We start from the raw sequence: 27,270 nt of genomic DNA on the forward strand, positions 1-27,270 counted from the left end.
GGCCTACCACTGAGTCATTCCCAGCTCACCCACAACGTGACCTCACTGAGTATATGCAGGGAGCAGTTCTGCAGCGTGCAAAACATGAACTGGCATTCCTGCACTGCTACTCAGCCTTTTGACCCCCCAACATAACCCCTATGCATGACATAAGCAATAAAGAGCGACTTCTATATGCCCACTTCACAAGGGGTGTACTTCACCCAAAATGCATAAAATCACCCACTGTTCTGCAACATACAGCCAGGGAAACGAGGATCAAGTTTCAACTGTAGGGCCCAATCCTGCAAACACTACCAAGTGTTATGCTTGTGAACCAGAGTTGTGCTTATGAACCAGAGTTGTTCCATTAAAGTCAATGAGACTACTCACAGTAAAAAGGTAATGGCAGGACCACACTCTTAGTTCTGAATTTCCTCACTTCAGTGGATTTAAGACAGAACTTTTCTATCAGGTCTATTTCAATTTCTGAACATGGCTTAGTGAGTCATTTAAATTTTTTAGTCACTAGTTACTTTTAAACAGAAGAATCCAAAGTTCTCTCTCACAGAGAGAGAATGTGTATGAACGTTCAATCCACCTATAAACTGAGGAGCTGATTTTGCTGATAGACCCAATGGCTTCCTTAGATCCCATAATATTCCATGTTAAATTCTCTCAGTCAATAACATTTTATAACAGAGTATTTTGTTAATACAATTTTAGGAACTTTTCAAAGTCCAGTAAAAGAGAGAGAGAGTTTACTCAACAGGAATATAAACAGGGCCCTAACATTCAGCAACTGTGGAAGTTGCCACAGAATCATGTTCCAGATGCTAAGATTTAATTTTTAAAAAATGGCAGCTAAGAAGTTCAGGATACCTGGCATTAGGCTTCTCAGGGTATATCTCAGGGTGGTGAGGCACTGAATGGGTTACCTAGAGAGGTGGTGGAATCTCTACCCTGAGAGGCTTTTAAGGCCCGGCTTGACAAAGCCCTGGCTGGGATGATTTAGTTGGTGTTGATCCCGCTTTGAGCAGGGGGTTGGACTAGATGACCTCCTGAGATCTCTTCCAACCGTAATATTCTATGATTCTATGATCCACAAATTAAGGAGTGATTGTAGTGCAGATTGGCATACCCATGTTAGCTTTAAGCTTGCTGGTGTGGGTAATAGCGGTAGTAAGGCCGTGGTGGCATAGGCTTTGGTGAGGGTTAGCTATCCTAGTATGAGCCCACCAGGGGCTCTGGGTACATATTGTGTTTGCTGGCATGTGCCAGGTTCCATGCCACTGTTTCTTCACTGATACTGTCTTGTGACCTGTGCTTGCTAGATTAAACCTATCATACCTTCATTTCTGGTGTAGGTGTACTTTAAGTCTAAAAAGTGACCAAGAAATGCTGAGCACCAATTCATTTCAACTTTAGGCACCCAAAGTTTCAAACATTACAGTGGTGAAGAAAATCGTTCGGTTGTGGACTGAGTGCTAACCAATTGCAAGGATGTTTGTGTAAGTATGCAGTTAGCTAGAAACAATAGTTCTAATGGAAAGGTAAACTGCCCCATTCAGCCCAAAGATATATTAATTTTGAAAGCTAATGATGACCATTTAAATGTCAACATTGCTTAACCATTGATCATTTTAGGACTAACATCCAGTTAGTGTACTTCTCCAATAATCCCAGACTGCCTCCAAACCTTTCTAGCCTAGGAGACAAAACAAAAAAAGCCCATTTATCACTGCGGACTCATCCTTGCAGCACTTCCTGCTGGTCTCTCAGGGAATTAGCTCAATTTCCAGCCCAGAGCACCCTCTGCAGGCTGGTGATCCACCTTACCGCTTGCTGTTGGCCCCCCATGTCCCTCCCTGGATCCAGTGCCCCCTGGCCATAACCCCTTTCTCTCAGGGTCTCCCCCTCCCAGGGGAACCCCCACCCACTATCCCCACCTCATCTCAGTATAAGGCTACTGCCAGTCATTGTCTAGCCCCCATGCCCTGGGGCAGACTGCAGTATCAGCTTACTCATCACTGGCAAGGTTGGGTTTGGACCTGCTGCCTTAACCTACCCCTGGTCTGCCCTCTGCAACCCCCATTACCTGTTGCCTTCTGCTAGGCCACAGCCTGGGGCTTTCTAGGCTGGAGCTCCCCACCTCCTCTACCTTTCCCCAGCCCTGCACCACGCAGGTACCCTGTCTCCAGCTCCCTGCAGCCAGGCCCTTCTCCCTCTACAGGCAGAGAGAGACTGGGCTCCTGGCTCACAGCCTTTTTATACAGCCCAGCTGTGACCTGATTGTGGCGTGGCCCAGCTGTGGCTGCCTCCCTAATCAGCCCAGCTTTTACAGTTGCAGCACTCTCCAGGGCTGCTTTTTAAACCTCTCAGGGCAGGAGAGGGTAACCACCCCACTAGAATCCCCTACTCACCTACCAAAGCAAGCAGCTTTGACAACTTCTGTGATGTAATTATGTGTTTTCCAAAAAAAAATAAAGATTATGCAGGCTATTAAAAATTTAAAATGTAGAACCAACATAAATTCAGTTAGAAAATTACATAACAGAAATTATACAGTGATGGTATCGTTCACGTTTATACTTAATTCCCCAAAATCTCAATATTTAATTTATCTGAAGTTGCTGAAGGATTTCCCTCCACTGCCCTGGCGTGCTGCAGAATCCCAGTCTCTTGCTGTAGAATTCAGGTCAAGCTTCCCATGGAGTACAAAGATTCTTGACTATAAACAGTTCTTGTGAAGCCTTTAAACTCTACTGTATCACTCTCTAAAGAACTGCCAAAATTAACGTTTTTCTGATAAATCCAAATGTGGTTAGAAAAACTATTTTCTTTAAAAAAAATCTAAATATGAATTTATAAAGATATAGTTTTGATTGAAAACACTAATAATCCATTCAGATTGGGTACAGACTATCAGTCAACAAACATGTAGGGACTTTAAGGTATTTGGCACTAAAATAAAAATATTATCTGAAACAAGAAATGGACACGTGTAAGAAAAATGAATCCTCTCAAAGGACCCATCCAAAGCCCACTGAAGGCAATGGATGGGCTCCCATTGATTTCAATGGGTTTGAGATCAGGGCCTAAAGGCATTAGTCCATTATTGACTAGAAGCCTGCAACATTTCATGTACATGAAAGACTATTTTTTAATCTTAGAAATGCAAAAACAAATCTGAACTAGTTTCTTTCCCATTTATGTTACTGCAATTTTAAAACAAATTTTTAAAAAATTATTTCTCTGTAGAGATATTTTATGCTAAATTTCAGCCCTTGGAATTTTTTCTGAGTTACTTAAGCCCTGAAAATAATGCTTTGTAATGGAAATGCATTCATGATATTGAATTGCCATAGCACAAATAACACTATATGAATATGAAACAGTAAAGTGATCATGTTCCCATTTATGTCAATGGGAAATTTTTGTCAGTGATATCAATGCAAGAAACATGCTCTCAGGATTTCAAATAAAGATGCAATTTTCCAGTTGATTCTTGATACTTCAGAGCTAAAGGTTCATTTTAAGTGAAGGTTTCCTTTTGAAAGAAGAATTTACTTCAGGGTTTCTACCTTGTAACAACGTAGCACTGGAGGTGAATTGATTTGGAAACATTTGATATTTACCAGTGTTCTTAGACATGCTTCAGTCACTTTGAATCTGAACCATTTTCTCAGAGCCTGATCCTGAAAAAGTGTTGAGTGCATCCTGCAATGCGCCAAGCTCCTGACACAGTGAATAGGAGCTGAAGTTACTGACACCTTCCAGGAAGGGCACAGCACATTGGTGGATCAGCCCACTGGTCAAAATAATCAGAGTGCAGGAAGCTGCTTTAATCTCTTAATGTTCCATTATGCCTAAAAGGCTCCAGTAGTCCATGTGAAAACTAAATTTATCTGGAATGTAAATAAATGTAAAGAATACTAACTCAGCAGATGATAAGTGTCAGGAAAGGAACCCTGTTTTTCTTAGGCCTCCAAATTTTCTAATAATTATTTTCAGATGTCTAAAAATTTATATTTTATGTAACATGGCACAACCCTTCAGAGAGTGCATGATCATGGCCCACAAATTATAGGTGGATCTGCTTGAGCAGATTCCTGCACCCAAGCAGTGTCCCACTGACTTCAAAGGAGCTCTGCACAGGCACAAGGGTATGTCCACAGGTATCAGTTGTAGGATCAAGCAATTTTGCCTCATGATGTACCTCTGCCTCTGGTTATATCATAATAAACCCCAGCCTGTAGCATGGCTGGATTATAGCAGGCTAGATTCTGCCAACCTTATTCAAGCTGAATTGTATCTTATTCCACAAGTAGTTCCAGTGTAATCAATGTACAGCTCAATCTGGACAGAGTGGCAGAATCCCACCTGACTGTTGCAGAGATGCGCCTGTACTAAATATCCACACATTACGCATGTCCTCATTTTTGGATGTAATTCATTTGCCTCCTTTTATGAGAATGACATTTCTTTCACTTTCAATTGAAACCTGGAACCCAGTCATGTGTCAGGACTGCGTCAAGTCAAATGAAGCATTGCCATGTCATTGTGTTATACAAAGCATGGCAGGGTCTCACGTAGCCTGATGTAATACAAATCATACATTCCATTCTATCAACCATCATTTTTGTTATCGTTAAGCAGAAAATATGCAGTTAAGAAGCAAAATATACTTCCCGATAGGTCACTGGGTTACTCTTATTTAACCAAATTAATGTCACTATTAATTCAACATTGCACATTCTTTTTTTTTTAATTCATTAAAACTTAGGGCTATCTGATGATATCAGTTAAAGGGCTATTTAAAATACTTTTAAAAAAAATCTACCTGAACTTAAAGATCTGAAAACCTTATTATTCAAATCTTCTGCTCCAAAATATTCAGTAATTGTAAACACTGGTCCCTGTTTTCTCAATGAAACATTCACATGCAAAATGACTCTTTAGCTGTGTCAGTAACCGTTGTCATGTTGGTGGCTTAGCTTAAGCATCTTTGTTTGTTTTGTTTCCATTTAGTGATCTGAGACCCAATGGGGAATGGCAGATACTACTATTTTTTTTCCATGTGTGGAGTTTGACATTGGTCTCTGCCAGCTTTAACTTCACTGTCTCTGTTTCTTTCCCACTACTCTTTTAGGATCTTCAGCTGTTTCCTCCTGGTTTTGTTTACCTTTCTTTTCTGATTTTGTTTCAGCCTTCACTGCTTTCTCCTCCTTCACTTTCGGTTTGGCCTTTATTAACCCAATGTCCTCTTCTTTTGTTTCTGTTTGCTTGACTTTTTCGGCTATCTTTGATTCAGCTTTTCCCTCTTTAACTTCCTTTTTAACTTTTTCTTCAACTTTGGTGCTTTTTTCTTTCTTTTCTTCTGCACGTAATAAAGAAATGTGTCAAAATCATCCTTTCCTGAATAAATAACATCAAGCAATTTAAATTCAAATTATCACAATGTATTATTTCTTTAGTGCTTTGTACACAATGACAACAAAATGCAGGTAGTCCCTGCCCTGAACAGCTTACCGTCTAATCAAGATGGACACAGAGAACAAGACAGAATGGGAAGCCCAAAAGAACACTCTAATCAAACTAGTGGATAAAATACTCAACAATTCTATTCCTTTTATAAAGTGTATTAATGATATACAGTGCCTGTCATTATGAGGAGGGGAGGAATGTTCTTCCTGCCATGGCATAGGACTGGGAGTCAAGTGACTCATTCCTGGTGATGCCGTGAGTTTGTTCTGTTACAATGGGCAATTTACAACCAGTTTCTGTGTCAGCTGCCCTATATGTAACATTGGAGATTATAACAGTGCTCTGCCTTGCTGGTATATTATATGGCTTTGTTCATTAAAGTTTTTTAAGTTCTTTGAGATCTACACAAGTGAAAAATTTTCACTGTATCTGGTAGCACTTAGATCCAGGCAGAAAATGACTTTCCCATCTCATGAGAATTTTTGAGATAATGAAAATTTGTTATATTCTGAGTTGGGACAAAAAGACAAAAATCTCAAAAAAAATTGCAAACTGAAAAGCTGAAAAAAATTTCAGATAGGTTAATTGACACATTTCATTTTGATAATTTTGATATTCATTTTGACTGACTTTTTTCAACTTTTTTTTTTTTTTACTATCAATTAGTTTACTTTTCAACATGAAAAGTTGATTTTTCAAACTTTTCCCCCAAATCAACCCTTTCCCATAGAAAGATTCATTTTTGATTAATCAGTGTTTTCTGATGAAAAAAATATCCATGGAAAATTTTCTGATCAAGTAATGAATTAAACTTCACAACACCTGCCTGACTGGGAATTAGAAAATTATTATAATTCTTTCAAGTATGTGTAAAAGGGGAAACACACAATGATTAAAGATCCCATCAATCACCCATTAAAGTCAATGGAGAGATTCCCATTATTTTCAGTGGAGCCGGATCAGGACCTCCATGACTTGCCAATGGTCAGAGTAGCCAGTTAGTGACACAGTCAGAAGTATAATGTAGCAGTCCCGACTGTTCATTCACTGTACTTTCCACTGGGCACACTGGCCCTGATTCAGCCATGCAAAACTGGAGTAATGTCACGATGGATCATGTCTACTGGATCCAAGCTTTGCAATTCAAGCATATATGTAGCCAGTCATTAATAGAAAACATCTTTAAGAACTGCAATATGGTACAATTTCTAGTTTAGTTAGGTCAGGCTGGGTAACACCTATACATAAGCTGCAGTTTTCTACAACATCTTCTCTTAATAAAATCATTGTGATTATTAATAATGTCTAGCCTGATCTGGTGAAGAACAGATTTTCAGAGTTCTTTTTTATTCTTAAACGGCTCCCTCTAATTAAGAGCACCCGTAGTACACTTCTGCCAGTGCATCAGTAATCTCGCCAACCTTATGATACCTTGAATCTAGAGAGTAAGACCAAGTTTGGTAATAATGAATCATCCATGATTTTGTCTGGCAATGTTGTGACATCATCATAGGTGATGGCTCGAATTATGTATCATAGCCTCACTAACTAGCATCATCAACTGATACTCCCACCGCAGACTGTATCAGATTGGTCTCTAGGCAATTACACATTAAAGATTGTGGAAGCTACTAAAAACAGTTTTCAGATATAGTCATCCAGGGGTCAATCTGATACACAGTCTGTAGTGGGAATGTCAGGCACTTTACAGGATGGGCACTAAATAGAGAACATGTCTAATCAAGGCACATGCAGTTGTAGCTGGGTCAGTCCCAGGATATTAGAGAGACAAGGCAGGTGAGATAATATCTTTTATTAGAGCAACTTCTATTGGTGAGAGAGAAGAGCTTTCAAACCACACAGAGCTCTTCTTCAGGTCTGGAAAACTAATTAAGCCATAAGCAGACACTTCGAGCTACACCAGGAGCATAATAAATTGTGTGGTTTTTCAGAGCCCAATCTCCAAATTCTGTTTATGTGCCTGTAAATGAAGTTGATAGGAGCTGAGGGTATGTGCTTGAGGGTAGAACTTACCCCTCTCCAAGTGTGCTACTTCTGGAACTCTCAAGTTTATTTAACCTCGAGGCAGAACTCTGGAAGTTGCTGCAAAACTCTTGTCTCCCATAACGTGGTGGCACAAAAATTCTCGCTAAACCACTGGGCCTATTAAACTGATTTTAACAATATGGAAACTGAAATTATCGATGACACCAGAAAACTACTGTTTATACAACAACCAGTTCCCAACTCCAAACAAAGTCACAACACTCTGGCTTGAAGTGGTTTCCATTATATGAAGGGCTTACAATTTGGTTCAATAGCCCTCAGTACCCACACTATAAAAATTGTTCCAACACCCCTGCTAAAATTCCTGGCTGATCTTGTAAGCGACACTTAATAAGCCTGCTCTCGACTTTCTCTGTGATACAGTAGCACATGCTTTTATTTTGATTATCTTAAACAATCTTAAAGAAGATTCAACAAGTATATTTTATTTAATCAAAATTGCCAGTATATAGCTTACTTTCAGATACATTCACTCTCTGCTTACTCAAAAGAAAGGTTAAACTTTTCAGTATAAACTGTTGTAAAATCAAAATGTAATGAAAAGGAATAGTTACCTTTAGGAGGAGCTTTCTTTTCAACTTTTTCCTCTCTTTCAGGTTTGTCTTTTTGAATGACTAAAAATCAACAAAAATTATACTTTTCTTTACAAAAATTGATGTGAAAACTGAAGAAAAGGAGTTGCCAAAACATAACATGACACTTCTCGCTAACCTATGTCTATTTCATGTATTTACAGTTTACTTCATATTTCCCTCTTTTAAAAAAAGGCTCTGGGTTGTATGAGTCAGTTACACACATATAAATTGGTGATTTTTAGCAGCTATCAAACTGAACTCCAAGGTGGCATGCAGATTTAAATCACTTTTCCATGAGGTTTCATTCTGCAACACAGAAGCAGATCAATATTCTACTCTGATAGTTCTCTCCTTCCTATCCCTGATTACCATTAAGCCATATTTTACAGGAACAAAACGGCCCTGAAAGTTATCTTCACTTCAGTCAAGTAGCAGCTAAATAACAGCAACATTCTCTTTTAACACATTCCACTCTGGAATGGGTGTATGCTTCTTAGCTGATGTGTTTAGATGGTGTTCTTGCCAATATATGTTTTTAGGACCCTTTATCTGGGAAAAAAAGCTACCTTGAAGTCTGGTTACTCAGCCTTCAGAGGATCTCCTATGAGTAGGAGGAATTTTAAATGGTTTAGAACCATCATAACGGCTCCTACACCACAATCTCTCCTTGAAGCTGGCATTACATGTGCCCCTGTGATCCCCAGCTGCTGGAATGACCCTTAGCACTACTGGCAGCTGACATGACATAGAACAAATCTCAGATAAGATGGCCTGACACACACTGATGCAGGAAATGTGTGTGAGGGAGGGGCAGCTCAAATTAATGAGATGCACACTAAGCAGATTCACAGGAACTGTTGATGCACAGAATCCTCCCCCAGGATTTAGACCTGGTCTATACTAGAAAATTAGATTGATTTAATTAAGCTGGTCAGGGATGTGAAAAATCCACACCCGAGTGGCGTAGTTAAACCAACCTAAGTCCCCATGTAGACAGCACTGGGTGGATGGAAGAATCCTTCCAGGATCCTAGCTACCATCCCTCGGGGAGGTGAATTACTTATGCTGACCGAAGAATCCCTCCCATTAATGTATATCATGTCTACATTGCTACAGCTGCAGCGGCGCAGCTGTGCCACTGCAGCATTTTAAGTGTAGACAAGCTCTTAGAGAGAAATGGAATGGAATGTCTCCCTAGCTACTAATACAGCCAAAGCGCCAACAGTTAACCAAGCAGAACTCTTCACGAAATATGGTGTCCAGTCACGGGCACATTTAATAGATGGATAGAAAGGCAGAGCATACATTAGGGATGTCTGAATCTCATGGAGCTTGGGGTGGAGAGAGTTGGGGGCGGGTTGCATTCTCAAGACTAAATTGAGTTTGTGAATTTTTATTTTCTATGAAAACCATCCCTGGTTTACATCAGGATGATTCAATTTAAAAAAAAAACATACTTTTCTATCTAAGGAAAGTTTGTGCTACACATTTAAGAAAGAAGAACCAGCTGCATCCCCTCCCTAAAAGAGATACTGGATAGTGGCTGCCTTTTATTATTATATTCATGTTTTCATTCACATTTTTCTCTGCACTTCCACATCCTTTTTCCATAACTTTCCTTAGTGGAATGTAAACCCAATAAAGTCTGATTCAAACATTCCAATCCACTGTGTCACTGTGTTTGAACAGTTTCAAAATCAAGCAAAATTAATTCCTGAGAGCCTATTTTCACTCCACTAGCATATAAATGGTTCCAGATCTAATCCTAGTCTGACTAAAAAATAAGGAGGAGACAAAGATTAGAGACTAAGGTTACATCTTCATGACAGAGTCAATCCGGGTGATCAGCACCCAAATCTAAGCAAGTAGGTTAACTTAGCATGGGTGTGAGCGTTCTGCACTAAAAAACCCTACCCACATTTTCATGTTCTCACTCATTCTGCACTCACTTGTGTGTGTCTGGGGCATATCCCATGGTTCTTTGGATACACTCTAGGATTCATTTCCACTCAGTTGTGCCAACTGCAGGAGATGCTGTCTGTCCTTTGAAGGGAATTTTGGGAAGGACACTGGAGGACAATCAGCACTTGACTGATTTTGCCTTAGTCATCACAGTGAAATAAGTGGGTACCAGCCAGAGTTAAATCAGAGCCCAGGCTCAGTCTAACTGATATTCCCAGCCAAGTCATATAGCCCTGGATTAATGCGCATCCAACCCCAAATCAGCTGTTTTTCTGTGTGAGTGAAAAGGGGGAGGAGTTGTGGTTAAAACCCAGCTATGAGCCCAGCTTGTCTAGGCAGTGAAGATGTACCCTAATTCAACCCAGTAAAGCAGAATCTGGTACCCCCAAAAACAAAGCCTTTAAGACAAAAGAAAATATGTAGAAACCCACAGTCAATCATCAAAGAATTATAAATGCTATGGTCAACAAAATGAATTGGTGGAGCAGGCTAAATTGATTTGGAAAGTCTCTTGTCTGAAGTATATTTAAAGATAGGATTTTCAGTTGAAACAATACCAGAAACCCACCCCCTCATGCCCTCTTGCCCCAGAATATGTGTGGCCATTGGAAGATTCGTACATTTTATCCAAGGCATATTTGCCTTGCTAGAGAGGAAAAGTGCAATTTCTATCAGTGAAAAACTGCACAGATCATGTGCTGGAACAAAAAGATAGTTGCAATAAATAAAAGCAAGAAAATTAACAGCTATTTTTGGATATAAGAGAAGACACAAAGCAAGGGATGGTAAAAACCATCTCCGAAAAGTATCCACTAAATTGAAAACTGATACAAGAGAGAAAGCCTTTGTTATAGTTAAATCCCTGAATCCAATTTTGGAGAAGAGGACAACAAGAAACAAAAACACAATACTCAGTTGCTCATTACTCTAGCTACGCAAGAATGGTTCATGGACTCCTTGTATTAGAAAACAAGAGAACTAAGAAAGAAATATGTTGTACAAAACTTAAGACAGGAACTGCTCAAGGCCTTTAGCCAATATAGGGTTACCAAATTTCTAATCGCACAAAACCGAACACCCTAGCCCTGCCCCTTCTCCAAGGCCCCGTCCCCTTCTCCGATCTTTCCCCGAGGCCCTGCCCCTGCTCACTACATTCCCCCCTCCTTCTGTGGCTCACTCTCCCCCACCCTCACTCACTTTCAATGGGCTGTAGCAGGGGGTTGAGGTGCATGTGAGGGTGAGAGCTCTGACTGGGGGTGCAGGCTCTGGGGTGGGGCTGAGGATGAAGGGTTTGGGTGCAAGAGGGGGCTTCATGCTGGGGGGTAGGGCTGAGGGATTCGGAATGTGGGAGAGGGCTGTGAGTTGAGGCAGGGTGTTGGGGTACAGGAGGGGATATGGACTCTGGGCTGGGGGTGTGCCTGTCCTGGCTCCATGCTGCACCCCAGAAGGGTCCGGCAGGTCCAGCTCCAAGGCAGGGAGGAGGGGCAGTAGGCTATGCGAGCTGCTCTCGCCCGCAGGCACCGTTCCCACATCTCCCTTTAGCGGCAATTCCCAGCCAATGGGAGTGCAGAGCCAGTGCTGGGGGGGGGGGGACAGTGGGCAGAGCCCTGTGGTCCCCCTGCCTAGGAGCCGGACCTGCTGGATGCTTCTGAGGTGCAGTGCAGCGCCAGGACAGGTAGGGACTAGCCTGCTTTAGACCTGCAGCACCACCAACCAGGAGTTGCCTGAGGTAACCCCTCATCCCTGGCCCCACTCCAGATGCCTGAAACCTCAGCCGTAGCCCTCACCCCCCCTCGCACCCCAACCCCCTGTCCCATCCCAGAGACCCCTCCACACCCTGAACCGCTCATCCCCGGCCCCACTCCAGAGCCCACATCACCGCTGACTAGACTTTTAATGGCCCAGTCAGTGGTGCTGACCGGAGCCACCAGGGTCCCTTTTTGACTCGGTGTTCCAGTCAAAAACTGAACATCTGGCAACCCTAGCCAAATAGGCCCAAAGAAAGATTAGTTAATCATCAGAGAAGTCATGCTGAAACAACTACACACCCTAAACAGACCTCCATACCCAAAAAAGAAAAAAAACAAAACCCATAAAATAATACTAAATCTAAAACTAATCAATATTTACCTTTTGGAGGTGCTTTTTCAGATTTCTCCTGTTTTTCAGGTTTGGTTTTGTGAGCAACTAGAAATAAACAGACATGATATTGTACTTATTTAAAAAGACAAAGAGTTCAGATGAAATGAGTAAGGAAAAAACTATATCAATTGACATCTGGATGCTGGGGCCTGATTGTGTGAAGGAGGAATTGGGCACATTCAGCTACCATTCACTTCAACTTACAAGATTGTTCCCAAATTAGAGATCTCACATTTTGTGACATTTATAGATGTAGTTCATCAGAGTTCTCATTTAAAGCTCTACTCGGGAGGAAAATTATGTTTCACTCACATTGCATGATCCTTTGCAAGAGGGCACACTGAAGGCAGCCTTGGAATAGAGTTCCACAGCCTGAGACACCTCACAACTGAGGGTTACCTTGGTAGTGAAGACAAGCCCTGAGTGTAAGTCAATTTAAGTTATTCTACTTCAGCTATGTGAATAACATAGCTGAGGTTGACTTACCCCAGCGTCTTCACTATGCTGCGTCAATGGGAGACACTCTCTGGTCTATTTACCCTACTCTTTTTGGGGAGTTGGAGTACCAGGATCAACCAAAGAGCACTCTGCCATTGATTTAGTGCAGGAGTGAGAAAACTTTTTGGCCCAAGGGCCACATCAGGGTTGCACAACTGTATGGAGGGTTGGGTAGGGAAGGCAGTGCCTCCCCAAACAGCCTGGTCCCCACACCCTATCTGCCCCCTCCCACTTCCTGCCCCCTGACTGCCCCCCTCAAAATCTCCAACTCATCCAATCCCACTTCTCCTTGTCCCCTGACTGCCCTCCCAATCCCTATCCACATCCTTGCCCCCTAACAGGCCCCCTGGGACTCCCACTTCCAATCCTCCCTGTTCCCCATCCCCTGGCCACCACCACCCCAGAACCTCCGCCCCATCCAACCGCCCCCTCCTTCCTGACTGCCCCCCAGGACCCTTTGCTTCCTTACCCAACCCCTTCATTCCCCACCCCCTCACCAGCAGCAGGAACTTGCAGCCGCAACATCTGGCCAGAGCCATCTGCACTCCCCACACTGCCCAGCGGGAGCAGAGGGCCAGAGCGTGGCCCACGTGGCGGTGTGGCTGCAGGAGAGGAGGGGCAGCTGGGGAGGGGCCGGGGACTAGAATCCCTGGTTGGGAGCTCAGGGGCTGGGCTGGACAGTCCCGCGGGCTGGATGTGGCTCGTGGGCCATAGTTTGCCCACGTCTGATTTAGTGGGTCTTCACTAGACATGCTAAACTGACACTCGCTGTAGTGGTTTAAGTTAAGATGGCCCTCATTTTGGTAGGAAGTAGTGCAAAGTAACAACAGTCACATAATCAGTCATTAATATTTGGAGATGGAGAGAATACTAGCCAGGAAAAGACCAAGCACTACATGGACTTCTCATTTTTTTCTTTAGCCAGTAGCCCGAGTCACATTCTGTAGCCCAAAGGTAATTGTAGAGTTGGAAATCCCAGGGTGGTTCCTCTCTCTACCAGCAGCCAAAAATGCCCCCTGTGGCAGTTTTAGAGACTTTTACTTTACTGTCCATTTACATTATAAGATGCTTAGGGAAGAACCGAGTTTTCTCCCAGTATTGAACAGCACTGATCACACCAATGGCTTAACAAAAAATAAAAAGTAAAAGGATTTACTAAGGAAAACGATTTATTGATATCACTGTAAGTGATATCCTGGACCAGTAGAAGTTTGTAGGATAGAACCATTAGGCTGTAAGCTCTCTACAGACACACAATACAGGTCCCTGCCCTAAAAGCACCAAGCACAGTTTGGAGCATAAAATAAATGAGTAGTTCTACATCAACTAGAAATTATGGGCCTGATGCAGGAAATTCTGAGTGAAATTCTATGCCCTATCTTATGCAGGAGGCCAAACTAGATTATCATAATGGTCCCTTCCGACTTTAAAATATATTGCAATCTTAGATCTGCTCCAACAGTAATAATGCAAACACTGAAGTTTGTGCAAAATTTGACAAATTCACAAATTGTGCCCAGATTGCAATTTTGCTGGTCTTAGAACCATAGAATATCAGGGTTGGAAAGGACCTCAGGAGGTCATCTAGTCCAACCCCCTGCTCAAAGAGGGAACCAATCCCCAGAGAGATTTTTGCCCAGATCCCTAAATGGCCCCCTCAAGGATTAAACTTGCAACCATGCATTTAGCAAGCTGATGCTCAGACCACTGAGCTATCCACCACTGCATAGATGTTTTCACAATAAAAATATTGGGGAAATGAACACATTCACCTCATGACAGCATTTTGCTAATTTCAATACGTAAACCCATGTTAAATGAAGATAATAGCAAAGCTCTTAAGGGTGGAAAAAAAAAGTGGAGGTGAAATAAAAAAGTGTTTAGTTTTCACAAGTCATGCCAAAACCAAAGATGTGATTCTACTAAATGCCAGCTTCACTGCTGGTGAGATTTGTTGACTCTCGCTAAGCTTTGTTTATGTGTTCAAATTATTTCAGCCAAAAGCTGTTTTGTCAATAGCACATCCATAGCCGATTAACCTCCAGGTTAAGACCTTTAAGAACTGAAGATCCATGAAATCACTGAAATCTAATTATACTGGAAGGTACCTATACATTTTTATATGGAAAAAACAGAATAATCCAGACGTACAAATATTACCTTCCTACTCACCTCAGGCAAGTTCTTATTTTGTTTGACTGTCAAGTATAATAATGATAGGGGTTTTACTATTATAACTCATCAACATAAAGGGCATGTGAGTAGATTTTGTGGTTTGGATTTATTTTAATGGCATTTTCACAGTACAGTCATCTACTGGAGTTAAAAGGTACCAATGAAATAGTTCATATGACAGTGGGCATCTGGAGAGGTCACTGAGACCACTCAAGATGTCAAAATGTATGCAACATGAGATTAGAGTCTGTAAACAGATGTATGCACCATCTCTAAGGTCTCCCGTGTCTGTTTTCATTTCCCAACCCTACCAAAATACAACGTGCCTTTATGGCACAACAGTGGTACCATGAGAGTAGCTAATCAAGAAGTGTCAAGCTAACAGAGTTGACAAGTTGAACAACTGCCCTAGGAATGCTGCAATCAGGTAATTTTGTTGTTGTTTGTTTGTTTTAATTATGCAGTTGCTTCTGAAGCCTGGATAAAAAAACAGCATTTTTTATTGGCTACTAATGATAGTACCTCTGTTTAATTACACATGTAATTGTGAGGTCATACTAACTACCACACTTTATTTTATTTTAAGCTTCCATTTCACAAATAAAAATAAAGCATATTCTTGTGGGTTTCTGTCTCTCACTTCTCAACACACCCAGGTCAGGCAATGATCCCTCCACAATGCACCCACTGGAATATTTTACAGTGTGGGTTCCCATGTTTTGAAGTTAGCCAAGCACAATTGCACCCATGCATTTGTGCATGCTTACTTGACACACACAAATACCCAGCATGCACATGCACATGACTAACTGTATACTAAAATGGGTTTGTGCATGTGAAAACACCTGTATACATCTGGTATAGGGGGGCATATCATTATTCAGGCATACAGAATTGTATGCATGCACTTGTGTGCCTACAAGACAGTACACACACAAACCCCTGTATTTTCAGAACCTGTTATTTTTTACTGATATTTCAAAAAAATATGGTATACATTAATTTGGCACGGATCCATCTTCGAAGTGTTTTTCATTAGTCCTATTCTCTAATAGTTATGTTGCAGATCTGCTTACTCCTTATCTAGTTTTAAACATTTTTCATGTTTTCCACCTCACTAACTTTATTTAAATTTTATTTTTGAAAATAATCAGAGAATATGCCATGTTTTAGCTGAATACCCATATTTAATATACTTTTATATTTGCAGGTTATTGTGTCATTAAAACATACTGGACCCGATTCTCCACTCCCTTGCATCTCATGCAGGCATCATCACCTGTGCAACATGCATGTAAAATGCAACCAAGTTAGAATACTTGGGCCAGATATTCAGCTAATGTAAACTGGCATAGCTCTGCTGACTTCAATGAAAATACACTGCTTCACACCAGCAGAGGATCTGGCCTATAGTGTTTATGCTGACTTTTCACAGGTTTAAAGGACTATATGATATGCAAAGGAGTGGAGAATCAGGCCTGGTGTACCCTGAAAAGTATTGAAAGATCATGAAGAGAAATAATTACCTATGAGTTTTTCTTTCTTTTCAGGTTTTTCTGGTCTTTCAGATTTGTCTTTGTACATCGCTATGAAGAAATAAACATTTATATTTGTAATAACAGATTTCACAAACTCAGAAATTAAAATAATTCTACAGTAAGACACAAAACCAAACAGTGACTCTGAGCTGCTAAATTGTACTATATACCATATACTCACCAAAACATATCCCCAGAAAACTGCCAAGTGCAGGACTCAAACTCACAGTAAAGGGATGCTGTGTGGCTCCAAAGGCCACAACATATCACCTTAAGCCCCCTACTTATTCTGGGGGCAGGCTGCCTGCACATATGCAGATAACTTTATATGATTTACCAGCTCAGCTCGAGCCACATAGTAGATCCAACTTTTCCTTGGAGTACCTTTTAAAATATTCCTCCCTCAAAGGGCAGTGGGTTTTGGAAATTAGTTGAGATCAATTCTGAGCAGATGATACCAGTTTGAAGAAGATCAGAGAAATAGTTACACACACATACACACGCACACAAAAATTAGAGCAATAGTTATACACAAACACACACACATACACTCACACACACAATGTGCACAAAAATAAGCACTGTAACATTTTGGCATTACATGATTTTTTAAGATGGCTGTATCCCAGAAATATCTTGCACAGATGACCTCAGACTAGGACCACCAACCCTACCTAGGACCTTCATGCAGCAAAGAAATTTTCAAGGCAATCTGAGTAAACATATAGATCTTGGAGCACTTAGAAAAGTCAGTTGTAAACCAGTAACATAGTCTCAAGCTTAACTCTAGTGGAGCTACCGCCTGACTATGGTAAAGCTCCTTTGTCAAACAAGAGGAAACAGACAAGATCTGTTAGGGAATGTTAATTACATATATAACTGGCAACAAAAATAAGAAAGCAGGGAGTATTGAGCCTCTTGCTTCCTTCAACAATAGGCTGATTGCTGCAGAATGCGGGAGAATGCGAACTCCTGCTTTAACTAAATGACAAAACATTTATGTGGGTGGCTAATTATTTCCCACGTCTAGTATATCTTTCCCCACCCCCCTCACTAAACATTTTCTTAATCTTCATAATGGAAGATAATTAGAAATTGGAATACAATATTGTGTATTTGCCGCAGATTCAAATCTTGCAGATGAAATGTATTTAAATATGTAATCATGGACACAGTGGAACTCACAGGGATCTCAGATATGTCACAGTGGAACTATGTTTAGAGTGAAGTATACTAGCAGTCCAGAATTGTTTGAATGTATTGCAATGTGAAAACAGCTATTTTACAAACAATGAACCTCCATTTACAGAGAAGTTGTTCATTAAAAAACAAACAACAGAATGGCTTCACAGTAAATAAGTGGCTTGGATTACAAGTGCAGGGAAGTAAGGAGTAAGAATCCCCATTGTACTGCTGTGTGAGCTACCTAGCCCTTGGCTCCGGCTGCACAGCACTCACTTACTTCCCACCCAGCAGTGGATGGACCTTTGGTTCTGATTCCCAACATACTAGAGAGCACGAGAGTTCTGTAATTTGCTGTTGGCACAGACCATATAGGTCCTGAAACTAGGGGAATGGGGTTTCTGCCATACCCTCTGGCTTGAAGTGGTTTCCATCATATGCAGAGTTTACAGTTTGGTTCAATGGCTCTCTGTACCCCTACTACACAAATTGTTCCAGCACCCCTAGCAGGCCAATAGCAAATTACTACCTCTCAGTGCAAGAATGAAACAAGGAAGAAATTCTTCCACAGAGGGATGCTGTTGAGGCACGATGCCTCCAGGGGCTACTCCTATAATCTACTAATCATTCCTTGCTCAGGAGCGGACATAAGGACACAATCTATCACTTAGAGTTATGTACAGACACCCCCTGGGTTACGCAAATCCACACTTACGGAAAAAGTTCCATAAGCTAGAAATAGGAGGGTTGGGGTGGGTGCCGGGGGAGGGTTTTGCGTAATGGTTAGGTATACATTTCTGACTTACGCAAAATTTGAGTTAAGCAAGGCTTTCCGGAATTCTTGGGAAGTCGGGGAGTATCTGTAGTACAAATGAAACAGAAACCTATATATTGCTCTAGGTACTTTTTATATAAGAACATAAGAATGGCCACACTGGATCAGGCCAAAGGTCCATCTAACCCAGTATCCTGTTTTCTGACAGTGGCCAATGCCAGGTGCCCCTGAGGGAATGAGCAGAACAGCCCATTCCCACCTTCTGGCAAACAGAAGCTAGAGACACCATCCCTGACCATCCTGGCTAATAGCCATTGATGGACCTATCCTCCATGAATTTATCCAGTTCTTTTTTGAATCCTGTTATAGTCTCAGCTTTCACAACATCCTCTGGAAAAGAGTTCCACAGGTTGACTGTGCATTGTGTCAAGAAATACTTCCTTTTGTTTGTTTTAAACCTGCTGCCTATTAATTTCATTGGGTGACGCTTAGTTCTTGTGTTATGAGAAGGAGTAAATAACACTTCCTTGTTTACTTTCTCCATACCAGCCAGGATTTTATATATCTCTCTCATATCCCCCCTAGTCGTCTCTTTTTCGAGCTGAAAAGTCCCAGTCTTATTAATCTCTCCTCATATGGAAATTGTTCTATGCCCCCAATAATTTTTGTTGCCCTTTTCTGAATGTTTTCCAATTCCAATATATCTTTTTGAAATGGGGCGACCGCATCTGCATGCATGTGGGCATACCATGGATTTATACAGAGGCAATATGATATTTTCTGTCTTATTATCTATCCCTTTCTTAATGATGCCCAACATTTTGTTTGCTTTTTAGACTGCTGCTGCACTTTCAGTGCATGTTTTCAAAGAACTATCCACAATGAGTCCAAGATCTCCTTCTTGAATGGCAACAGCTAATTTAGACCTCATCATCTTATATGTATACTTGGAATTATGTTTTCCAGTGCGTATTACTTTGAATGTATCAACACTGAATTTCATCTGCCATTGTGTTGCCCAGTCACCCAGTTTTTTAGAGATCCCTTTGTAACTCTTCACAGTCTGCTTTGGATTTCACTATCTTGGGTAGTTTTGTATCATCTACAAATTTTTCTACCACATTGTTTACCCCTTTTTCCAGATCATTTATGAATATGTTGAATACTACCGGTCCCAGTATAGACCCCTAGGATACATCACTATGTACCTCTCTCCATTCTGAAAATGACTGTTTATTCTTACCCTTTGTTGCTTATCTTTTAACCAGTTACTGATCCATGAGAGGACCTCCCCTCTTATCCCATGACAGCTTACTTTGTTTAAGAGCCTTTAGTGAGGGACCTTGTCAAAGGCTTTCTGAAAATCTAAGTACACTATATCCACCAGATCTCCCTTGTCCACAGGCTTGTTGACCACTTAAGAATTCTAAGAGATTGGTGAGGCATAATTTCCCTTTACAAAAACCATGCTGACTCTTGCCCAACAAATCATGTTAATCTATGAGTCTGATAATTCTGTTCTTAAACCCAATAATGAAGTTAGTTTTACTGGCCTGTAATTGCCAGGATCACCTCTGGAGCCTTTTTTTTAATTTAAATTACCATCACATTAGCTATCCTCCAGTCATCTGGTACAGAAGCTGATTTAAATGATAGGTTACATACCACAATTAGTAGTTATGCAATTTCACATTTGAGTTCCTTCAGAACTTCCTTCAGAACTTTGTAGAAATTTTGGTGGTGCCCAGAAGGCCCAGAGCCCACCCCGCAAAACTCCACCCTCCCAAACTTCACCCCCCACCTGCCTAAGTCTCTGGGAGGAAGTTTGGGTGGAGGGAGGGGGCCTGGGGTGCAGGTCCTGGGATGCGGCAGGGGACTGAGGTGCAGGAGGAGTGCAGGGTGCTGACTCTGGGAGGGAGTTTGGGTGCAGGAGGGGTGAGAGTTTGGGCTCTGGGAGGGAGTTTGGGTGGCAGAGAGGGTCTGGGGTGAAGGCTCTGGGATGGAGTTTGGGTGGGGGTGGAAAAGGGGGTGACGGGTGCAGACTCTAGGACGGAGTTTGGTTGCAAGCTCTGGGAGGGAGGCTGGGGATGGGAAGAGGTGTAGAGGACTGGGGTGCAGGCTCTGGGATGGAGTTTGGGTGATGGATGCAGGCTCTGGGCTGGGGCAGGGGGTGGAGGTACAGGAGGGGGTGAAGTGTGCAGGCTCTGGAGGGAGTTTGGGGGGCAGGCTCTGGGCTTGGGGTTGGGATGCAGGCTCTGGAGGGAGTTTGGGGGGCAGGAGGGGGTGTGTGGCAATGGGGAGGGATGTAGGCTTCAGGAGGGAGTTTGGGGGCAGGAGGGAAGAGTGAGGGGGTGGAGGCTGTGGGAGGGATTTTGGAGGCAGAAGGGGATGTGTGGGAAGGGGATAGGGGTGCAGTCACCACGGGCCCATAGAAATAGCCACCTATGCTCTTGGGTGAATACCATCTGATCCTGGTGACTTATTACTGTTTAAGTTATCAATTTATTTCAAAATCTCCTCTAATGATACCTCAGTCTAGGACAGTTCCTCAGATTTGCCACCTAAAAAGAATGGCTCAGGTTTGGGAATCTCCCTCACATCCTCAGCCATGAAGACCAATGCAAATAATTCACATAGTTTCTCCATGATGGCTTTATCGTTCTTGAGTGCTCCTTTAGCATCTCAATCATCCAGTGGCCCCACTGGTTGTTTAGCAGGCTTTCTGCATCTGCTGTGCTTAAATTTTTTTTGTCCTATTACTTTTTTGAGTCTTTGGCTAGCTGTTCTTCAAATTCTTTTTTGGCCTTCCTAATTATATTTTTACACTTCATTTGCCAAAGTTTATGCTCCTTTCTATTTTCCTCAATAGGTTTAACTTCCACTGTTTAAAGGATGCCTTTTTGCCTCTCACTGCTTCTTTTACTTTGTTGTGTAGCCACAATGGCACTTTTTTGGTTCTCTTACTATGTGTTTTAGTTTGGGGTATACATTTAAGTTGAGCTTCTATTATGGTGTATTTTAGAAGTTTCCATGTAGCTCGAAGGGATTTCACTTTTGACACTGTACCTTTTAATTTCTGTTTCACTAAACTCCTCATTTCTGCATAGTTCTCCCTTCTGAAAGCAAATACTAATGTGGTGGGGTGTGGTGGTGTTTTCCCCACCACAAGGATGTTAACTTTAATCATATTATGGTCACTATTATCAAGTGGTTCAACTACATTCACCTCCTGGACCAGATTCTGTACTCCACTTAGGACTAAATTAAGAACTGCCTCTCCCCTTGTGGGTTCCAGGACAAGCTGCTTCAAGAAACAGTCATTTAAGGGGTCAAGAAACTTTATCTCTACGTCCCATCCTGAGGTGACATGTACCCAACAAATGTGGGGACAGTTGAAATACCCCATTATTATTCAGTTTTTTATTTTTATAGCCTCTCTAATCTCCCTGAGCATTTCACAGTCACTATCACCATCCTGGTCAGATGGTCAGTAGTATATTCCTACTGCTATATTCTGTAAGTTTAAAAAACAACATAAAGCATCTATCAATCCATCAGCATTCATGTTGCACTCCCAATCAGTACCCAGTCTGGGCTGGGGAAGCTAATGATCCAACCAGAGGACCAAATTCAGTGATGAGTCATGGTCATGTGCCACATGAGAGACGTTGCACATACACTAAGAAGAAGATCTTAGCCTTTATGTTCAATAAAACCATACAGATAGTTGATATATCCAAAAGTCCTTTAAAATCTCCACTCTCCATACAGTCATCCTTCATTATACTTCCTCCCTCCATGAAAATAAATGGACTTTGCAGCATGCCCTGAACATCAACAGGTGAGGCTATTTTGGACCAAAGAGGAGTCAGAATGAATACCAATCTCAAGGACTGGACACCTACCTTTTGGTTGTTCTTTCCATTCAATCTTCTCTTGTTTTTCAGGTTTCTCTTTGTGAATTACTAGAAATACATAATAGTGACATAGTAATCTCTGTTATATATGCCACAAATCTAACTATTCCTTCAAAATGATAAAGGGCAAGATACAGTAATGGATTTCAGCTCTGAATCACAGATGCCAGTTTCTCATATATAACAGCAATCTTTCTTAAATTTTCCTATTTGATTACACATACAACAGAAATATGGACCATTTTTTCTAACAAATGAGTCTGTTTATGCTTGTGAAAATTGTTGGATTGTGTATGTGCACCATAACGAACTATTCATCCACCTTAATCTCATTTGCAGGATTTGTTTTTGGCCCACTGAATAAGCATGCTGCTCTTGGATCCCAATGTGGGAAACTATTTTGACAGCAGCACTTTCTATTCTTAACAGAAAATGGCTCACACACTGCCTTCCAAGCTGTTTTTTATTTTTGGATGTTACTTCAACCAAAAAGACGGATTAGCAAGGGTACATGTCTGTAATAAGAACATAACATCAGAAGAATAGCTGTTTAAAACACAGATAGCTGCACATCCTGCCTTTAGCAGAGAGACTTGATGCCTGTAGATAGTCAGCTGCTGACTCACATTTTTGCATGAGAGTTTGGAATCACAGTATCCCAGCTCATAAAGAACTGTATGTAAAAATGCCCACCCCCATGAAGGACTAAGTTGGTGGTGTTTCATGGAATAACAAAGAGACATTTTCTCTCCTCACCTCAATTTTCATACAGTTATGCCAAGTGGATGACTTGTCACTTTTGCATGCATATACAGAATGTTCCTGCTCTGCTCAACTCACAATCATTTTTTAGCAAATTTTATTTTACCAGAGCTGCTAACAAGAAGCACAAATGACGTGATTTTCTTGTTTAAATATTTCTTTCTAAAATCATGATGGTGTGTGTATTTCATTAAACCAAATGTTTGTTGCAAATGTTCCCTAATTTCATCATTTCCTCACAAGTAAAAATGTTAGCAAATAAAATTTCAATAACAACAAGCAAACAATTTTTATTACTACTCACTAGTATAATGGGAAGAGGTAGAGGCTGGGACATTTCAAAGCCACCTGAAGGATTGGGATACTCAGTTTATACTGTAATAAACGGGAACTGAGGATGGGATTCAACTTTTAGGTGCCCAGAAAAATCACAGGAACAATATCACGATCCACAAAGCCCAGTTAGGCACCTAGGCTCCCTATACAATGAATGGGGAAAGAGAAGTGCCTTAGAATGAGTCCACAAAAGCCCACACACTAGATGGGGAGCCACCTACGCTAACCAATGGGAGCAGCTGTCAAGACGCGTGTGTGCTAAATCCTACTCCTCTTTGGGACACAGCCCCTAAATTTGGGCTGCAGGGAAGTGTCTATCTCTGCTTAGTGAACAGGAACCTTCTGGACTCATGCAGCTTAGGAGCCTCTTGCAGGAATGAGGAGAGGTGGTGGTGATGATGCAGCTGCTGCCATCCACCTTATAACTTTTAGCCCAGTGACTAGAGCACTTGCTTGGGATGTGGAAGCTTCAGATTCAACTCTTTCGTCTGCCAGAGGTGGGAGACCGCTGTTTAAATCCTAAGGAGAGTTCTCTAACCACTGAGATACAACAAGGCCCCACAGCAGATTGTCCCAATCTCTTATGCTGAAGCTGTTCCACTGTGGATGTGGATAAATAATGAAAGTGATTGGAGCAGGGAGACTCCCTGGTGGATGCCTAAACCGTGAGTCATTCTCACTCTCTCTTCAGCCCAATAACTATTTAAGTATTTATCCACAGTGAAACAGTCATTTGGGTCAGAGAGAGAGAGAGAACAAGTGAAAGAATGGATCTGTAGTCCAGTAGTTAGGGGAAAAGCTTTCACAAGGGAGATGAAGGGATGCCCCACATCAGATTATCCGATAGTTCACTGTTAGAGCACTCTTCTGAGATGTGGGAATTGAACCCAGGTCTATCACATCCCAAGCAAGTGTCTATATTAAAAGTTTTTAAAGGTAGGCACTCCTCTAGCCACCTTTTGAATGGGACCCAATCCAGAAAGCAGCCACTGAGCATTGCTGCCAGGTTGGGCCCTGTATGTGACTTAGGCAGACTATTGTCCATCTTCTTCCAGAGGGGGAATCACTCTGAGGCTTAGTGAGGAAATATACATCCAGACACATAGAGGGAGGCAGCAGGGCACGTGCCTAGAGGCAGAAACATAGGTGTCTAGGGAACTTTTAGCCTAAAAACTTAGGTGTCAAATGAGTTTAGGTGCCTATTGGGATTGGCAAGAGTTTTGCAGAATGCAGTGGAGCCAAAACTGGGATTAGGCCTGGTCTACACTACACATTTAAACCGATTTTAGCAGCGTTAAACCGATTTAACGCTGTACCCATCCACACTACGAGGCCCTTTATATCGATATAAAGGGCTCTTTAAATCGGTTTCTGTACTCCTCCCCAATGAGAGGAGTAGCGCTAAAATCAGTATTATCATATTGGATTAGGGTTAGTGTGGCCACAAATCGACGGTATTGGCCTCTGGGCAGTATCCCACAGTGCACCACTGTGACCGCTCTGGACAGCAAGCTGAACTCGGATGCAGTGGCCAGGTAAACAGGAAAAGCCCAGCGAACTTTTGAATTTCATTTCCTGTTTGCTCAGCATGGTGCTCTGATCAGCACGGGTGGCGATGCAGTCCCAAATCCAAAAAGAGCTCCAGCATGGACCGTACGGGAGATACTGGATCTGATCGCTTTATGGGGAGACAAATCTGTTCTATCAGAGCTCCGTGACAGAAGACGAAATGCCAAAGCATTTGAAAAGAATCTCCAGGCTACACAGTGCTGCGTAACAAGCGTAACAGAAAGCCAAAGTATCAAATGGACATTCATGGAGGGAGGGAGGGGGTACTGAGGACTCCAGCTATCCCACAGTCCACAGCAGTCTCCAAAAAATATTTACATTCTTGGCTGAGCTCCCAGTTCCTGTAGGTTCAAAAACATTGCCCGGCGTGGTACAGGGTATAGCTTGACAATTTACTCCCTCCCCCCACACACACATGAAAGAAAAGGGAAAGAGATCGTTTCTTGACTTCTTTCAATGTCACCCTATGTCTACTGAATGCTGCTGGTAGATGCGATGCTGTGGCAGTGAAGAGCGGTATCCACTCCTCTCCCCTCCCCGGTGGCAGATGGTGCAGTAGGACTGCTAGCCATCCTTGTCATCAGCCTGTGAGTGCTCCTGGCTGGCTTCAGGTGAGGCTGGCTGGGGGCACCTGGGTAAAAATAGGAATGATTCCCTGTCATTCCCAGTAGATGGTACAGAACAGCTGGTAACGGTCCTCATCATAGCAACTGGGGGCTGAGCTCCATCAGCCCCCTCCCTTTCCTGTGTAAAGAAAAGATTCTGTACTGCCTGGACTATCATAGCAGCGGGATGCTGAGCTCCTCTCCCCTGCACTGCTTAATGTCCTGCCTGGACTGCCATAGCAGCGGGATGCTGGGCTCCTCTTCCCCGCACCGCTTAATGTCCTGCCTGGACTGTCATAGCAGCGGGATGCTGGGCTCCTCTCCCCCGCACCGCTTAATGTCCTGCCTGGACTGTCATAGCAGCGGGAGGCTGCCTCCCCCTCACTTTATCTCACTAACAAGTCACTGTTTCTTATTCCTGCATTCTTTATAACTTCATGACACAAATGGGGGGGACACTGCCACGGTAGCCCAGGAAGGTTAGGGGAGGAGGGAAGCAATGGGTGGGGTTGTTGCAAGGGCAACCCCCGTGAACGGCATGCAGCTCGTCATTTCTGCGGGATCTGACATGGAGCAGCTGTGCTCTCTGATACACTGGTTCTCTAGTACACTTGCCCCATATTCTAGGCAGGACTGACTCTATTTTTAGATACCATAAAGGAAGGATTGACTTGGGGAGTCATTCCCATTTTTGCCTTTGCGCCCCCGGCCGACCTCAGCCAGGGGCACCCATGATAGCAGCAGACAGTACAGAACAACAGATAACCATCATCTCATTGCCAATTTACAATGGCAGCAGACGGTACAGAAAGAGTGATAACTGTCTCTGCTATCATGCAAAAGCAAGTGAATGCTGCTGTGTTGCGCTGCAGTATCGCCTCTGTCAGCGGCATCAAGTAGACATACGGTGACAGTAAAAAAAAAAGCTGAATGGGCTCCATGGTTGCCATGCCATGGCGTCTGCCAGGGCAATCCAGGGAAAAAGGGTGTGAAATGATTGTCTGCCATTGCTTTCCCAGAGGAAGGAATGAATGACGACATTTACCCAGAACCACCCGCGACAATGATTTTTGCCCCATCAGGCACTGGGATCTCAACCCAGAATTCCAAGGGGTGGGGGAAACTGCGGGAACTATGGGATAGCTACAGAATAGCTACCCACAGTGCAATGCTCTGGAAATCGATGCTAGCCTCGGACCATGGACGCACACCGCCGAATTAACGTGCTTAGTATGGCCGTGTGCACTCGACTTTATTTAATCTGTTTTACAAAACCGGTTTATGTAAAATCGGAATAATCCAGTAGTGTAGACATACCCTTAGATGCCTAAGTCTGGGGTTTAGGTGCTAAAGTTTCTTGATGGATCTGGGCCGGGGTGTCCAAATCCCTTACGTGGCTTTGAAAACCACAGAAGGAATGTACTCTTGCAGGCTTTGGGGATTCAGTGTCTGTTTTAGGATGCTCAGTTATGTAATAAGGAAAAGTAAGGTGGTGTTCTCTGTCCTTACTGCTTTTGGCAGGAGTAAGGATGTTGAAGCAGTAACTGGACTGCATGCTCTTGCATGATGATTGCATGTAAAAAAGCAGCAGATTCAATTAGTGTGCACAACTTTTCACAGAGCTGTGCTGCCAGCTTTTGAGAGAAAGTCAGCACAATTCTGCAACTGACAGCTTTCCTATTGGTTGTTCATCCTCTGTGA

At 42.4% G+C, this 27,270-nt stretch overlaps 1 protein-coding gene across 1 annotated transcript in view; it reads right to left on the bottom strand.

The window, feature by feature from the left end:
* TRDN (triadin) overlaps nucleotides 1–27,270 on the bottom strand; it is a 307,073-nt gene that overhangs the window by 187,937 nt on the left and 91,866 nt on the right. Inside the window, exons 7-11 of the mRNA XM_030556221.1 lie at nucleotides 22,286–22,345; nucleotides 16,412–16,471; nucleotides 12,201–12,257; nucleotides 8,088–8,147; nucleotides 5,165–5,359 (exon numbers count right to left, since the gene is read on the bottom strand). Of these exons, the coding sequence (XP_030412081.1) occupies nucleotides 5,165–5,359; nucleotides 8,088–8,147; nucleotides 12,201–12,257; nucleotides 16,412–16,471; nucleotides 22,286–22,345 (432 nt within the window). The remainder of the gene's footprint in view (nucleotides 1–5,164; nucleotides 5,360–8,087; nucleotides 8,148–12,200; nucleotides 12,258–16,411; nucleotides 16,472–22,285; nucleotides 22,346–27,270) is intronic.

This window comes from Gopherus evgoodei, chromosome 3 (genome assembly GCF_007399415.2).
Source record: "Gopherus evgoodei ecotype Sinaloan lineage chromosome 3, rGopEvg1_v1.p, whole genome shotgun sequence".
In the NCBI taxonomy this organism is placed as follows: Eukaryota; Metazoa; Chordata; order Testudines; family Testudinidae; genus Gopherus; species Gopherus evgoodei.